This window comes from Mauremys mutica, chromosome 1 (assembly GCF_020497125.1).
Source record: "Mauremys mutica isolate MM-2020 ecotype Southern chromosome 1, ASM2049712v1, whole genome shotgun sequence".
NCBI classification, from domain to species: Eukaryota; Metazoa; Chordata; order Testudines; family Geoemydidae; genus Mauremys; species Mauremys mutica.
In genome coordinates, this window is record NC_059072.1 from 368,636,430 (window position 1) to 368,652,020 (window position 15,591).

General features: G+C 43.6%; 1 protein-coding gene across 1 annotated transcript; it reads right to left on the reverse strand.

Annotated features, from left to right (window-relative positions):
* Nucleotides 1–14,411: 14,411 nt before the first annotated feature.
* On the reverse strand, nt 14,412–15,359 carry LOC123376182 (olfactory receptor 52M1-like). The gene has a single exon (XM_045028005.1). It carries the CDS (start codon nt 15,357–15,359, stop codon nt 14,412–14,414), a length of 948 nt encoding a protein of 315 aa, XP_044883940.1.
* Between the last annotated feature and the right edge of the window lie 232 nt (nt 15,360–15,591).

Sequence of the window (15,591 nt, forward strand, 5' to 3'; positions counted from 1 at the left end):
TTTCTTTCTTTCTTTCTTTCTGCTGCCTGAATGTGGATTTCTGGCTCACAATGAGATGTGTGATTGATTGGTCAGTTCATAATTCTGTTGTTCGACAGTTGATGCTAATGGACTGGAAAGTATTTCATCTCCTAATGTGAGCTTCTTTCCAAATGCAGAAGAAAACTATTTCTTGAACACATTTATCTTTTCTCCAACATAAACAAGTTTCCTTTCTCCCTGTAGGAATCATCCTAAACATTTTCAAGGGTTTCTTTTGTACATCATATACTTAATAATCTCCTTTTTCTGTTCCTTAGCTCCACCAATCATCGATATTTCCATGATATTTTAACATCCCTCATTAATTTTCATAACTTCCAATTTGTGTTATTTCCTATCTATTTTCCCTTTTCCCCTTTTATTATATATTACTTCCCTCGCCTAATTTCTGCATTCTGTCGAATAAACTCTTCTTAAAGAACTTCCAATTTTCATTCACATTTTCCTGTCTAAATTTTTCCTCCCAATCAATTCTGCGGATAATTTGCCTCAGCTTTCTGGAATTAGCCCTTTTGAAGCACAAAGTGTTTATAGATATTACCAGTAGAGAACTTTCTCTCTTTATCCATTACAGTGTCATAATTTCAATTCTTTATTATCCTCTCCTCTATCATACTCTTTCCTAAACAGTTCTTGACCTTTCAGTCTGTCCACAAAGGACAGGCTACGCCATCCTGATAACCTGTCTCAGAAACCCCTATTATATCAGCTGTATCATTTATGGACACTGGGTGAACAAAACTCGATGTGTGTGCAGAGTAGGTTATTCTCCATCCCATTCCTTATGTATCCCAAGATTTTGTTTCCATGGAGCTGCTCTAAATGACACTGTGATCTTTTCCCTGAGATCTATTCTAGTTGGGATGTTTCCCCCAGCATGTGTCTTGCCAAAGGTTTGCATTTTGACTACACTCCGATTCTGAGCTACTGGGTGAATGTTAAATTCCCTACAGCATGCATTTTCTAGCCTGGCTTTCATTGCAGTAAGGAACAATAATACTGTCATAAACAGACAGTCCAGGTTAATTTCTCTTTTACCTGTAAAGGGTTCAGAAGTTCACCTAGCCTAGCTGACACCTGACCAGAGGAGCCAATGGGGGGGACAAGATGTTTTCAAAGAGGGAGGAGGGAAATCAGTCTTTGTCTGTTCAGAAAAGTTAGTGCCAGAGTAAAGGATCCAGGAATCAGCCATCTAATATTTCTTAAAAGTCATAAGTGTTTAAAAAAGGAATGTATTAAATTATGTTTATTTTCTCTTGTGACTTCATTTTGCATAGAGGGGGAATCAAATTGGGTTTCTTTGTGTAACTAAGGTTTTGCCCAGAGGGACATCTTCTGTGTTATGAAACTGTTGTCCGTGAGAGTAGCTTGCATGCTAATCTCACAGAGGTATTCCTTTCAACCTTTTTCTTTAACTAAAAGTCTTCTTTTAAGAATCTGATTGATTTTTCCTTGTTTTAATATCCAAAGGTTTTTTGGATCTGGGCTCACCAGAAATTAGTGGGAGGTAAATCAGTCTCAGTTCTGCCACAAAAAGGGGGATAAAGACTGGGGAAATATTTTGGGGGGAAGACAGAGTTTCCAAACAACTCTCCCATAAATGTTTGTTTAAACTATTTGGTGGCGGCAGCAACTATATCTAAGCTGATAAATAAGCTTAGGGGTTATCTCATGCAGGTCCCCACATCTGTACCCTAAAGTTAAGAGTGGGGGTGACACCTTGACAAATGCATAATCAGTATCCACACTTATTTTTTTCCTGCTGGTACCTATTAATGTTTCCCACATCACAGCACATTATTGACACATGGAGCAGCATAAAGTATTTAATTGGCATTAGTAGGGTCATTTGTTCATAATTCATTTCTCTGAATAATTAAAATGTCATTTTTCTGTGTGTGAAGAGTGACCAATCAGCTTCATCCACGAGAACAGCCTCCATTAGTACATGTAGTGTCTCATATTAATATTGTCTCTCCATCCAGGCATTTGTATTGTGACCATCACCCTAGAGCCTGGGCACATACAGGAAGTCAGGAGAACATACGGTACATGCAGGAGACACCATTCTGCCTCAGAGTTGGACACCTTCACTCCTCCTCCATGTCAGATTCCAACACAACCGACTTCACCAACCCCTCCACCTTCATCCTGCAGGGCATTCCTGGCCTGGAGGCAGCCCATGTCTGGATCTCCATCCCCTTCTGTGCCATGTACGCCATAGCCGTCTTGGGGAACTTCACTAATCTGTTCATTGTGAAGACAGAGCCAAGCCTCCATGGCCCCATGTACTATTTCTTCTGCATGCTGGCTGTCTCCGACCTGGTCGTGTCTACGGCCATCCTTCCCAAAATGCTGGCAATCTTCTGGTTCAATTCCCGGGAGATTGATTTCAGTGCCTGCCTCACCCAGCTGTATGTCTTTCACTCCTTCTCAGTGATAGAATCAGGGATCTTCATGGCCATGGCTTTTGATCGCTATGTGGCCATTTGTGATCCCCTGAGACATGCAACCACACTGACAAACCCTGTGGTGGCTAAAATCATCCTGGCTGTGGTGCTGCGTGGCAGCATGCTCATATTACCTTACCCCTTCCTGTTGAGGCGGTGGCCATATTGCAGAACCAACATCATCCCTCAGCCATACTGCGCCCACATGGCCGTGATGAAGCTGGCCTGTGCCGACATCCGTGTTAGTAGTTACTATGGCCAATTTGTGCTATTCTGTGTGATGGGTCTGGATGTCATTTTTATTATTTTGTCCTATATCCAGATCCTCAGGGCCATCTTCTCCCTCCCCACAAAAGATGCGCGTCTCAAGACTTTTGGGACCTGCAGCTCCCACCTCTGTGCCATCTTAGTCTTTTATATCCCGGGTCTATTCTTCTCTCTCTCTCTTACCGGTTTCACCAGAATGTGCCCCTGCATTTCCACGTTCTCATTGCCAATGTGTACTACTTGATGCCCTCCATGCTGAACCCCATCATCTATGGGGTGAGGACCAAACAGATCCGGGGCAGACTGCTCCGGCTCTTCACTCACAAAGGGACTTAAAGTTTTATCCTGACTCTCTGACCGAGTCTGTGAAGAGCTGGCTGGTGACATGGTGCTGTGCCCTCTTCTCTGAATCACTTACTGGGCAGTCAGAGACACATTAAACCCTTTCCTGACCTTACTATATATTGTCAGCTTTGGAATCGGTCTGGGTACAACTCATTAACACATAGGGTTTCCACCTTTTAATATTTGGTAACTGAACTCCTTCACCCTCTCTTACTATTCCCTCAAGGCTCTGCCCCTTGCCCCACCTATTCCCCCAAGGTTCTGCTCACTTAAGAACATAAGAATGGCCGTACTGGGTGAGACCAAAGGTCCATCCAGCCCAATATCCTGTCTTCCAACAGTGGCGAATGCCAGGTGCCCAGAGGGAGTGAACCTAACAGGCAATGATCAAGTGATCTCTCTCCTGCCGTCCATCTCCATCCTCTGACAAACAGAGGCTAGGGACACCATTCCTTACCCAATCCTCGCTAATAGACATTAATGGACTTAACCTCCATGAATTTATCCAGTTCTCTTTGAAATCCTGTTATAGTTCTAGCCTTCACAACATCCTCAGGCAACGAGTTCCAATGGTAGACTCTGCACTTTGTGAAGAACTTCCTTTTATTTGTTTTAAACCTGCTGCTCATTAATTTCATTTGGTGACCCCTACTTCTTATATTATGGGAACAAGTAAATAACTTTTCCTTATTCAGTTTCTCCACACCACTCATGATTTTATATACCTCTTATCTATAATCCTCTGAACATTTTCTAATTCCAGAATATCTTTTTTGAGATGAGAAGACCACAGTGTTCACAATGTGGGCGTACCATATTCCTAACATCCTGTTTGCTTTTTTGACTGCTACTGCACACTGCATGGGTATCTTCAGAGAACTATCCACAATGACTCCAAGATCTCTTTCCTGATTAGTTGTAGCTAAATTAGCCCCCATCATATTGTATGTATAGTTGGGGTTATTTTTTCCAATGTGCATTACTTTACAGATTGGAAAAAACTTCTCTGTTTCCCTTCCTCCATCACTCACTGGATCAGCTCTGACTCCTCCTCTCCCCCCCAACTGGGCTCACTCTGCAGTGGGGCTGGGAAGGAGCTTGCAGTGAGTGCAGTGAGGACCCAGCTCTGGGGCCCACAGGCCACGCAGCAGCAGAGAGGGAAGCCAGGGAGCCCCACACAAATAGCTGAGGCTTGGGAGCAGAGCTGTGAGGCAGGCAGGTAAGGCTGTGAACCGTACAGCTTGTGAGCCCTGAGCCTCACCTACCAATTCCTCAGGGCAGAGACCTTTGTCTGCCTTATTTCTTTAGCTTTCAGCTCCCGTCTGGGGGCCTGTATCAGACAGGATTCCTACAATGGGTGTGGGCCGGGAGCTCTTTGTTATCTGAACTTTGGTGCACAAATGACTCTTTAAAACGTATTGTTCTAAAGGATCAAACCAGCCCATCCTGGCTGATTCCATACAGAGTTTGCCACTACTGCCCCCCTTTTTGGCTTGTTAAGGCTAGAGAAGTGTTGCTGCTGCATAAGCAATGTAGGTGTCTAAAGAATATCTTCCATGTGACGTAATGGTGCCTCTCCTCTCCCTTCTTTCCCTGTGTTCAGGGTCATGGCTCCTTCCTCCCGCCCTACCCCACCCCCAATTGTTGATTAAGGAAAGTTGTGCTGACAATTGTTGTAAAGAAACATGTGTTTAATGCTGTAAACAGTAAACAGGGGCAGGTATATGCATGATATGGCCATTGCTAGTCATTAGATGGGCGTTTATATTACTAAAGAAGGGGGTTGGGTATGTTTTACAAATGTGTGTATTTACATTATAACTTAGATAAAAGAGGTGTCATGTGATTAACCTGGTGCTTACTCAACACTTGGGTGAAGGGAAACAAGTACTGCAATAAAGGCGTCCATTTTTTTCAATCCGTGTCCAGGTCCTCCTGTTCCTTCTTTCCATCTCTAACACGATCATTGTATGTGAAGTTATAAAGTTTTGCTATGTACGTGAAAAGTGAAAAGTCATGCATCTGGGGATTAATAACAAGAATTTTTGTTTTAAGATGGGGACTCATCAGCTGGAATTAACAGAGGAGGAAAAGGAACTCTGAGTATTGGTTGATCACAGGATGACTATGAGCCGCTAATGTGATATGGCCATTAAAAAAGCTAATGCAGTCTTCGGATGCATCAGGCGAGGTATTTCCAGTAAAGATAAGGAGGTGTTAGTACAGTTATACAAGGCACTGGTGAGACCTCATCTGGAATATTGTGCACAGTTCTGGTCTCCCATGTTTAAGAAGGATTTATTCAAACTGGAACAGGTAGAGAGAAGGGCAACTAGGATGATCCGAGGAATGGAAAACTTGTCATATGAAAGGAGACTCAAAGAGCTTGGTTTGTTTAGCCTAACCAAAAGAAAGCTATTGGGAGACATGATTGCTCTTTATAAATATACCAGAGGAGTAAATACCAAGGAGGGAGAGGAATTATTTAAGCTCGGCACCAATGTGGACACAAGAACAAATGGATATAAACTAGCTTTCAGGAAGTTTAGACTTGAAATTAGATGAAAGTTCTAACCATCAAAGGAGTGAAGTTCTGGAACAGCCTTCCAAGGGGAGTAGTGGGGGCAAAGGACATATCTGGCTTCAAGAATAAGCTTGATAAGTTTATGGACTATTAGCGATAAATATGCCCAATGGTCTGTGCTACGATGTTAGCTGGGGTGGGATCTGAGTTACTGCAGAGAATTCTTTCCTGGGTGCTGGCTGGTGAGTCTTGCCCACATGCTCAGGCTTTTGCTGATCGCCATATCTGGGGTCAAAAAGGAATTTTCCTCCAGGGCAGACTGGGGGTTTTTCACCTTCCTTTGCAGCATGGGACATGGGTCACTTGCTGGAAGATTCTCTGCACCTTTAAGTCTTCAAACCAGGATTTCAGGACTTCAATGGCTCAGACATAGGTTAGGGTTTTGTTACAGGAGTGGGTGGGTGAGATTCTGTAGCCTGCGTTGTGCAGGAGGTCAGACTAGATGATCATAACGGTCCCTTCTGACCTTAAAGTCTTTGAGTCTATGTGCTACTGAAAGATGCTGTGAAGCTGAAAGCACACACAGCTAGCTTTTTGGTCACGACAATGAAGAGGCTACACAGTGATAGTGGCCCTTCAGAAAAGACAATGGACTCAGTGTTTCATCCAGAATTTGAGTTATGGCTGCTATGACTCAGTATAACATGCACGGTCATGTGACCAGACCACAGGAAATGAACTCCATTTTGGTATGTGTATTTTTCTACAAACTGGGCTGGGAACTTAGCTTGGAACAAAAGGTACCCACCATGTGAAAGACTATAAAAATGGGGAGTGCCCTCATCACTTGTCTTTACTCCCCTCACAAGAGAACAGCTGGACATACAGGAGAAACAAGGATTAAACTGGGGGAACTGCTGATCCCAGGCTAAAGGGATTTCTAGGTGGTTAATGGAAGCTTGGTGAACTGCTTCTATCATCAGTGAGGGTGAGATATTGCTAATTCAAACCCTATCTGTCTAGTATATGAGGCTCAGTTAGCTTTTTTGGTTATTTGCTAAGTAATATGCTTTGATCTGTTTGCTATCACTTATAATAATTTAAAACCAATCTTTCTGTCATTAATAAACATGTTTTATCATTTATCCTAACCTGACTTTTGAGTGAGGTGTCTGGGAAAATCTCAGCTTGATAAAAAAGGCTATTGCATATCTTCCCCACGTCGAGGGGACGGGGAAGCAAACTATATTAATGAACTTGAATAGTTCTGTTCTCTGTGCAGGGCAAGATAGTATAATTGGGGGTTTCTGCTGCAGCAGGGGTTCAAGCCTGGGACGCTGGGAAATTGTCTGGTGCTCCACTGTAAATCGATAAGTGGCTTAGGTAAAGCATTCAGGTAACTTGCTTGGGTGTGTGATGCCATCTGCTGTGGGGTTGGGTGACAGCAGGCCCTAGGGAGGCTTGCTGTGTATCATCAGCAGAGCAGCATGAGAAAGGCCAACCCAGCTGAAGTGTTAGGAGGCACAGCGGTTCCAATGTCTCCCAGACTTAACCCTGCGTGACAACCTGTCACAACCATTTCTATCTAGTAAAGGCATATACCACGCTCAGGATTTCCTTTCTTTCTAATATACTTGAAAATCTTCTTCTTTTCCATAACCTGCGAGCCATGGATTTGTCTCTGGTGACTTTTGCTGCCCTAATCCATTTTTGATACTTCATAACTTCTCATTTCTATCAATTGCTATCCTCTTCCCCTGCTTTAAAGGCACTGATGGATGGTCTCCTCCTGTCAATGGATGGGGGGCAGACACCCATACTCAGCCTTCTGGATCTCTTTGCATTGTTTGAACCTGTTGGCAATGAGATACTGCTGTCTCACTTAGCAGGCAGCCGGAGTCCAGAGGGATGCTCTAAATTGGTCTGAATCCTTCTTGACAGAATGTACCCAAGTAGTGGTAAAAGGAAACTGCACTTCCAGCACTAGGGCACATTCTGGTGGAGACCGACAGGATCAGTTCTCTCTCTGGGGCTTTTCAACATCTCCATGCAGCCACTACGGGAACTGATCACACAACATGGACTCTAACAACAGCAATATTCAGGTAGCACTGAGCTCCTCTGATCCTTCATGTACGACTACACTGCTATCACTAAAACCATTCATTTCTTGGACAAAATAGTTGTCTGAAGCTAAAGCCAAGCAAGACAGAGGTGAGGATAAGTCCTTCAATGGCTGTTAGCCAGGATGAGCAGGGATGATGTCCAAAGCCTCTCTCTTCCAGAAGCTGGCAGTGGGCAAGCAGGGATGGATCACTCAATGATTCCCTGTTCTGTTCATTCCCTCTGGGGCACCTGGCACTGGCCACTGTCGGCAGACAGAACACTAGGCTGGATGCACCTTTGGGCTGATCCAGTATGACCATTCTTACGTTCTTAGGTTCACTGAGGTATGGAATGGCATGTTGGTGTTGTATTGTGTTTACCTGGGTATGGGTAGCTCTTGTGATATCTAAAATAGAAGAATTGCATTAACAAGCTGTAACCGGGGTTCCATGGGGGGCCACACTGAAATTGTTCAGTTGGGGGAAACTGCAAAAATAAGGTTGACAATCCCCAAATGGACTGTTCTTCCTTTACCAAGCCAGAAACAAAACAGCTTTCACAACATTTTACTGGTTACACAGAAGCCAAACCACAGTTCCCTCAAAGCCACCCAGCCTTGGGATCCCCCCAGACAACCAAGTCAAGTATGATGATGATCATATAAAATCCTGTTCATCATATAAAACATCACACAATAAAGTTCTGGCTGTCCCAAAGGACCAGACACATCACCTCCCTGGTTATGGGAGGAGGGATAGCTCAATGGTTTGAGTATTGGCCCGTTAAACCCAGAATTGTGAGTTCAATCCTTGAGGAGGCCACTTAGGAATCTGGGGCAAAAATTGGTTTCTGCTAGTGAAGGCAGGGGGCTGGACTCAATGACCTTTCAAGGTCCTTTCCAGTTCTAGGAGATTGGTATATCTCCCCTTACTACCAGTGAATATTTCAGATCTTACACACTACAAGCCAATTCTTATTAACTAAACTAAGATGTATTTAAAAATAACAGTGATAGAGTATTGGTGAAAAGCTCATTATACATACAGACGTGTATAGAATTCATAAGTCAGTTTATAGTAGAGATGATGGGCTTCAGAGCTGGAGAGAGTTCTTCCAGAATTCGTCCATAGATTATAGTTCAGTGTCTAAGTATTCAGTATCAGGGTGGTCCAGAGAGTAACTGGAGGCCACAGTGTTGTGACTCAAACTTTCCCACACAAAGCGTAAGGAGATTAAGCTGTCTGGTGTGTGCTCACCCGCAGGAGTTGAGCAGGGCTGTGACAGCAAGTCTGGAGCTGCTACACGGATGCTACGGGACTGTGAGTGGAAGGGGAGTGGGGCTGGGTGGGGAGGTGTCCACAAGAAGATATTCTCACCCAAATGTGGCTCTTCTGCCTTCAGTATCTCCCTGAGTGCTCTGGTTCCTGGCCTGATCCAGATACATTCCCCAAAGGAAACGTTTCCTGTACCGGGCAGTGTTGGTTTGGTATCAAGGAGAGGATTTCTTTCTCCTTGGATAGTGCTCCCCACAATAGTAGAGGCGGCAGTCCCTTTTCTAGTGTTTTTGAAGGGCCTTTTCTAGTGTGATTTGAAGGGCAGTGGCTGGGAGCTCTGGGCCTATTTAAATCACAGCGCTTTAACTTCAGCTGTGTACGCTCCGGTACTGGCAGACCAAGCTTCGGTTACATGCAGGATCTCTGACCAGCACCTGAATGGGGAGGCTACAGCTAAGGGAGCCCTCAGTTCCTCAGGCATGTTCTCCCTCCGAGGTATAAACCCAAAATTGTACCATCTTGTGCTCTACATCGTAAACTCATAACATTCACCCCGTCCCTCAACGTGGAGAGGAATATGCAACAGCCTCTGCCCCTGAGTTAATATTCCCACACACCTCACTCCAACTCACTGGTTTAGACACAGCAAAACAAGTTTATTAAAGCCAAAAGATCAATTTTAAGTAATTACAAGCAGATTACCTAGCAAATAAAAAAAAAAGCAAACTAAGCTTAATACACTAAAAGGATTGGATGTCAATAGCAGATTCTCACCCCAAGAGATGATACAGGCAGGCAGGAGATCCTTACGGGGCAAACTGCACTTTGTTTACAGCTGGGAATCCCCAAGAAATCCCTTTAGCCTGGATCCAGCAGTTTCCCCAGTTCAGTCTGTTCCTCAGGTGTTTCCAGAGTCCTCTTGTGTGGGCAGTGAAGAACCGTGGATGATGTCAATCCCTGCCTTATATGGCTTTTGCATATGGCAGGAACCCTTTGTTTTAATGATTGCTAACACACCAGTTAGTGGGAAAACACTGATAATCCAAGATGGAGCCCAGAAACATGTGGTCTCATCACATGTGCTTGCGGAGACATAAGAACTATCACACACAGGCTGTTTGGAGCATTCACAGAAAGGCTGCTCAGGTGGGAGAAAAGCTTCTGCTAAGGCATAGGGTTATTTTCCTAATAGTTCCTTGACTTGAATGGGCCAGCGATCTAGACTCAAAGCATCTTGCCTAGTAGGCTTTACCCAGGTGTAACTGCATTTCAAATACAGGTACATAGTCACCTCAACAGCCCAACACTGTGGCATTTAATTTCAGAAAAGGGATCTATGCAAAAATGAGGAGGCTAGTTAAACAGAAATTAAAAGGTACAGTGACTAGAGTGAAATCCCTGCAAGCTGCATGGACACTTTTCAAAGACACAATAATAGAGGCCCAACTTAAAGTTAAACCCCAAATTAAAAAACACAGTAAAAGAACTAAAAAAGAGCCATCGTAGCTTAACAACCATGTAAAAGAAGCAGTGAGAGATAAAAAGGCATCTTTAAAAAAGTGGAAGTCAAATCCTAGTGAGTTAAATAGAAAGGAGCATAAACACTACCAAATTAAGTGTAAAAATGTAATTAGAAAAGCCAAAAAGGAATTTGAAGAACAGCTAGTCAAAAACTCCTAAGGTAATTACAAAATGTTTTTTAAGTACATCACAAGCAGGAAGCCTGTTAACCGGCCCCTGGATGATTGAGATACAAAAGGAGCACTTAAGATGATAAATTAATTGCGGAGAAACTAAATAGATTCTTTGCTTCAGTCTTCATGGCTGAGGATGTTAGGGAGATTCCCAAACCTGAGCCATACTTTGTAGGTGACAAATCTGAGGAACTGTTACAGATTAAAGTGTCACTTGAGAAGGTTTTGGAATTAATTGATAAACGTAACAGTAACAAGCACCGGGACCAGATGGCATTCACCCAAGAGTTCTGAAAGAACTCAAATGTGAAATTGCGGAACTATTAACCATGGTTTGTAACCTGTCCTTTAAATCTGCTTCTGTACCCAGTGACTGGAAGATATCTAATGTAATGCCAATATTTTAAAAGGGCTCTAGAGGTGATCCCGGCAATTACAGACCGGTAAGTCTAACGTCAGTACCAGGCAAATTAGTTGAAAGAATAGTAAAGAATAAAATTGTCATACACATAAAAGAACGTAAATTGTTGGGCAAAAGTCAACATGGTTTCTGAAAAGGGAAATCATGTCTTACTGATCTATTAGAGCTGTTTGATCGGGTCAACAAATATGTGGACAAGGGGGATCCAGTGGACATAGTGTACTTAGATTTCCAGAAAGCCTTTGACAAAGTCCCTCACCAAAGGCTCTTACGTAAATTAAGTTGTCATGAGAAAAGAGGAAAGATCCTTTCATGGATTGGGAACTGCTTAAAAGACACAGAACAAAGGGTAGGAATTAATGGTAATTTTTTCAGAATGGAGAGGGGTAATTAGTGGTGTTCCCCAAGGGTCAGTCCTGGGACCAAGCCTATTCAACTTATTCATAAATGATCTAGATAAAGGGGTAAACAGTGAGGTGGTAAGGTCTGCTGACTATACTAACCTACTTAAGACATTTAAGCAACAAAATGGCAAATGAAATGTAATGTGGATAAATGTAAAGTAATGCATATTGGAAAAAATAACCCCTACTATACATACAATATGAAGGGTGCTAATTTAACTACAATTAATCAGGAAAGAGATCTTGGAGTCATAGTGGATAGTTCTCTGAAGATGTCCACGCAGTGTGCAGTGGCAGTCAAAACAGCAAACAGGATGTTAGGAATCATTAAAAAAGGGATAGAGATAAGACGGAGAATATCTTATTGCCCTTATGTAAATCCATGGTATGCCCACAGCATGAATACTGCATACGGATGTGGTCTCCTCATCTCAAAAAAGATATACTGGCACTAGAAAAGGTTCAGAAAGGGCAACTAAAATGATTAGGGGTTTGGAACGATCCCATATGAGAAGAGGCTAGGACTTTTCACCTTCGAAAAGAAGAGACTAAGGGGGGATATAAGAGTGTTTAAAGTAGAACTAGATAAATTCCTGGAGATTAAGTCCATTAATGACTATTAGCCAGGACAGTAAGGAATGGTGTCCCTAGACTCTGTATGTCAGAGGGTGGAGATGGATGGCAGGAAAGAGATCACTTGATCATTATCTGTTAGGTTCACTCCCTCTGGGACACCTGGGATTGGTCACTGTCAGCAGACAGGATACTGGGCTGGATGGACCTTTGGTCTGACCCAGTATGGCTATTCTTATGTGTTCTTATGTTATTCATAACTTGACATACAAAAATGATACATGTATACAAATAGGATAATCATATTGAGCAAAACATAACCTTTCCTATTACACCTTGCATGGCTGATCTTGCATAAAATACATTACAATTATGTCACAATCATATCATATAACTGTGAAGAATATGTGGAGCAGTTTCACACACTCCTCCCTACATGAGGAGATGCTGCCTTCAGCTACACACAGAAGCTGGTCTCAACCACCCTCACCCCTGGAAGCATGCAGCTATTCCCTGCAGCAGAACAATCAAGGAGAATTGCTTGGAGTACCTCAGTCGTTGCTGGGACTTTTCCCTTAGCCTCTGGGATCCCAGCAGATCACTCCTTCTTGCTGCAGGCAGACATTTTAACAGCCTGAACTCCATGGAAGAAATCATTGAATCATAAAATTATAGGACTGGGAGACATCTTGAGAGGTCATCAAGTCCAGTCCCCTGCACTCACGAAATGACCAGCACCATGTAGAACATCCCTGACATCTATTTGACTAACCTGCTCTTAAAAGTCTCCAGTGATGGAGATTCCATAACCTCCCTAGGCAGTTTATTCCAGAGTTTAACCACTCTGACAATTAGGAACTTTTTCCTAATGTCCAACCTAAAGCTCCCCTACTGCAAGCCCACTGCTTCTTGTCCTATCATCAGAGGTTAAGGAGAACAATTTATCTCCCTCCTCCTTGTAACAACCTTTTAGGTACTAGAAAACTGTTATTATGTCCCCTCTCAGTCTTATCTTCTCCAGAATAAACAAACTCAGTTCTTTCAATCTTCCCTCATAGGCCGTGTTCTCTAGACATTTAAGCATCTTTGTTGCTATTCTCTGGATTTTCTCCAATTCATTCACTACTTTCCTGGAATGTGACGCCCAGAACTGGACACAATACTCCAGTTGAAGCCTAATCAGCACGGAGTAGAGTGGAAGAATTACTGCTCGTGTCTTGCTTACAACACTCCTACTAATACATCGCAGAATGATGTTTGCATTTTTTGCAACAGAGTTACACCGTTGACTCATATTTACCTTGTGTTCCACTATGACCCCTAGATCCCTTCCCGCAGTGCTCCTTCCTAGACAGTCCTTTCCCATTCTGTATGTGTGCATCTGATTGTTCCTTCCTAAGTAGAGTACCTTGCATTTGTCCTTATTGAATTTCATCCTATTTACCAGTTTCAGAGTAGCAGCCGTGTTAGTCTGTATCCGCAAAAAGAACAGGAGTACTTGGGGCACCATAGAGACTAACAAATTTATTTCAGCATAAGCTTTCATGGGCTACAACTCACTTCTTCAGATGCATAGAATGGAACACACAGACAGGAGATATTTATACATACAGAGAACATGAAAAGGTGGAAGTATGCATACAAACTGGAAGAGTCCAATCAATTGGGATGAGCTATCGTCAGCAGGAGAAAAAAAACCTTTGAAGTGATAATTGAGATGACCCATAGAAGGTGTGAGGAGAACTTAACAAATGGAAATAGAATCAATTAGTGTAATGACCCAGCCATTCCCAGTCTCTGTTTAAACTTAAGTTAATTGTATCTAATTTGCATATTAATTCGAGTTCAGCAGTCTCTCTTTGGAGTCTGTTTTTGAAGTTTTTTTGATGCAAAATTGCCACCTTCAAGTCTGTCACTGAGTGGTTAGAGAGGTTGAAGTGTTCTCCTACTGGTTTTGAATGTTATGATTCCTGATGTCAGATTTGTGTCCATTTATTCTTTTGCGTAGAGACTGTCCGGTTTGGCCAAGGTCCTGTGGAGAAGAGTCAGAGCAGGGCTGGGGCCTTCCTGGAAGGAGTGGCAAAGGGAGGGGAGGAGGGCTTGGGGGTCCAGATACAAGCAAAAAGAAAGGTGGCAACTCCATGGGTGGTACATAGACCGATTCCCCAGATTGTCATGCTGACAGGGCACAGTAAGGGCAGTAAAGTGTTTAATGTCTCTTTGACTGTCCAGTCAGTGATTCAGGGACGACAGCCCAGCACTTTGCTCTGCACAGAGCTTGGTCTGAACATCTGAGCACCAGGAGGGAACTTTAGGTCCTTTTATGAGTAAATAGCGAGAGCAGCCTGTCCCGGATCTGTTTGGTCCTCACCCCATAGATGATGGGGTGTAGCATGGGGGGCACCAGAAGGTAGACGTTGGCAATGAGAATGAGCAAATACAGAGGCATAGTGTTACCAATCCGATGCATGACGGAGGAGAAGATATCTGGTATGTAAAAGACTAACATGGCACAGAGGTGGGAGCTGCAGGTCCCAATTGACTTGAGCTGGGCGTCTTTTGTGGGGAGACTGAAGATGGCCCTGAGGATCTGGATATAGGACATAGCAATAAAAGACACATCCATACTGGGCACAAAGAATGTCACAGAGAGGCTGTAGTAACTACTGGCACGGAAGTCGGCACAGGCCAGATTCACCACAGATATGTGCTTGCAGTACGTGTGGGGGATGATGTTGGTCTTGCAATATGTCCACCGACTCGCCAGCAAAGGAAATGGCAGTATGAGTAAGCAGCCACGCAGCACCACGGCCAGGCCAATCTTCAGCACCACGCGGTTTGTCAGGATGGTGGAATGTCTCAGGGGATGGCAGATGGCCACATAGCGATCAAAAGCCATGGCCACAAAGATCCCTGATTCCATTATTGCAAAGCAGTTAAAGAAGTACATCTGGGTGAGGCAGGCACTGAAATAGATCTCTCTGGAATTGAACCAGAAGATGCTCAGCATTTTGGGCAGGATGGACGTGCACAGGACTAGGTCGCTGACAGCCAGCATGCAGAGGAAATAGTACATGGGCTCATGGAGGCTCGGCTCCCTCTTCACAATAAATAGGATGGTGAAGTTCCCCAAGACAGCAATGGTGTATATGGTGCACAAGGGGATGGAGATCCAGACATGGGCAGACTCCAGGCCAGGAATGCCCAGCAGGATGAAGGTGGAGGGGTTTGTGAAGTCGGTTTTGTTGGAATGTGACATGGAGTAGGGGAGAAGATGTCCAACTCTGAGTCAGAACGGTGTCTCCTGCATGTACCGTATGCTCCCCTGACTTCCTGTATGTGCCCAGGCTCTAGGCTTATGGTAACAGATGAAATGCCTACATGGAGAGACAATGTAAATATGAGACACTGCATGCACTACTGGAGGCTGTTCTCATGGATGAAGCAGATTGGTGGCTCTTCACACACAAAAAATGACATTTTCCTTATTC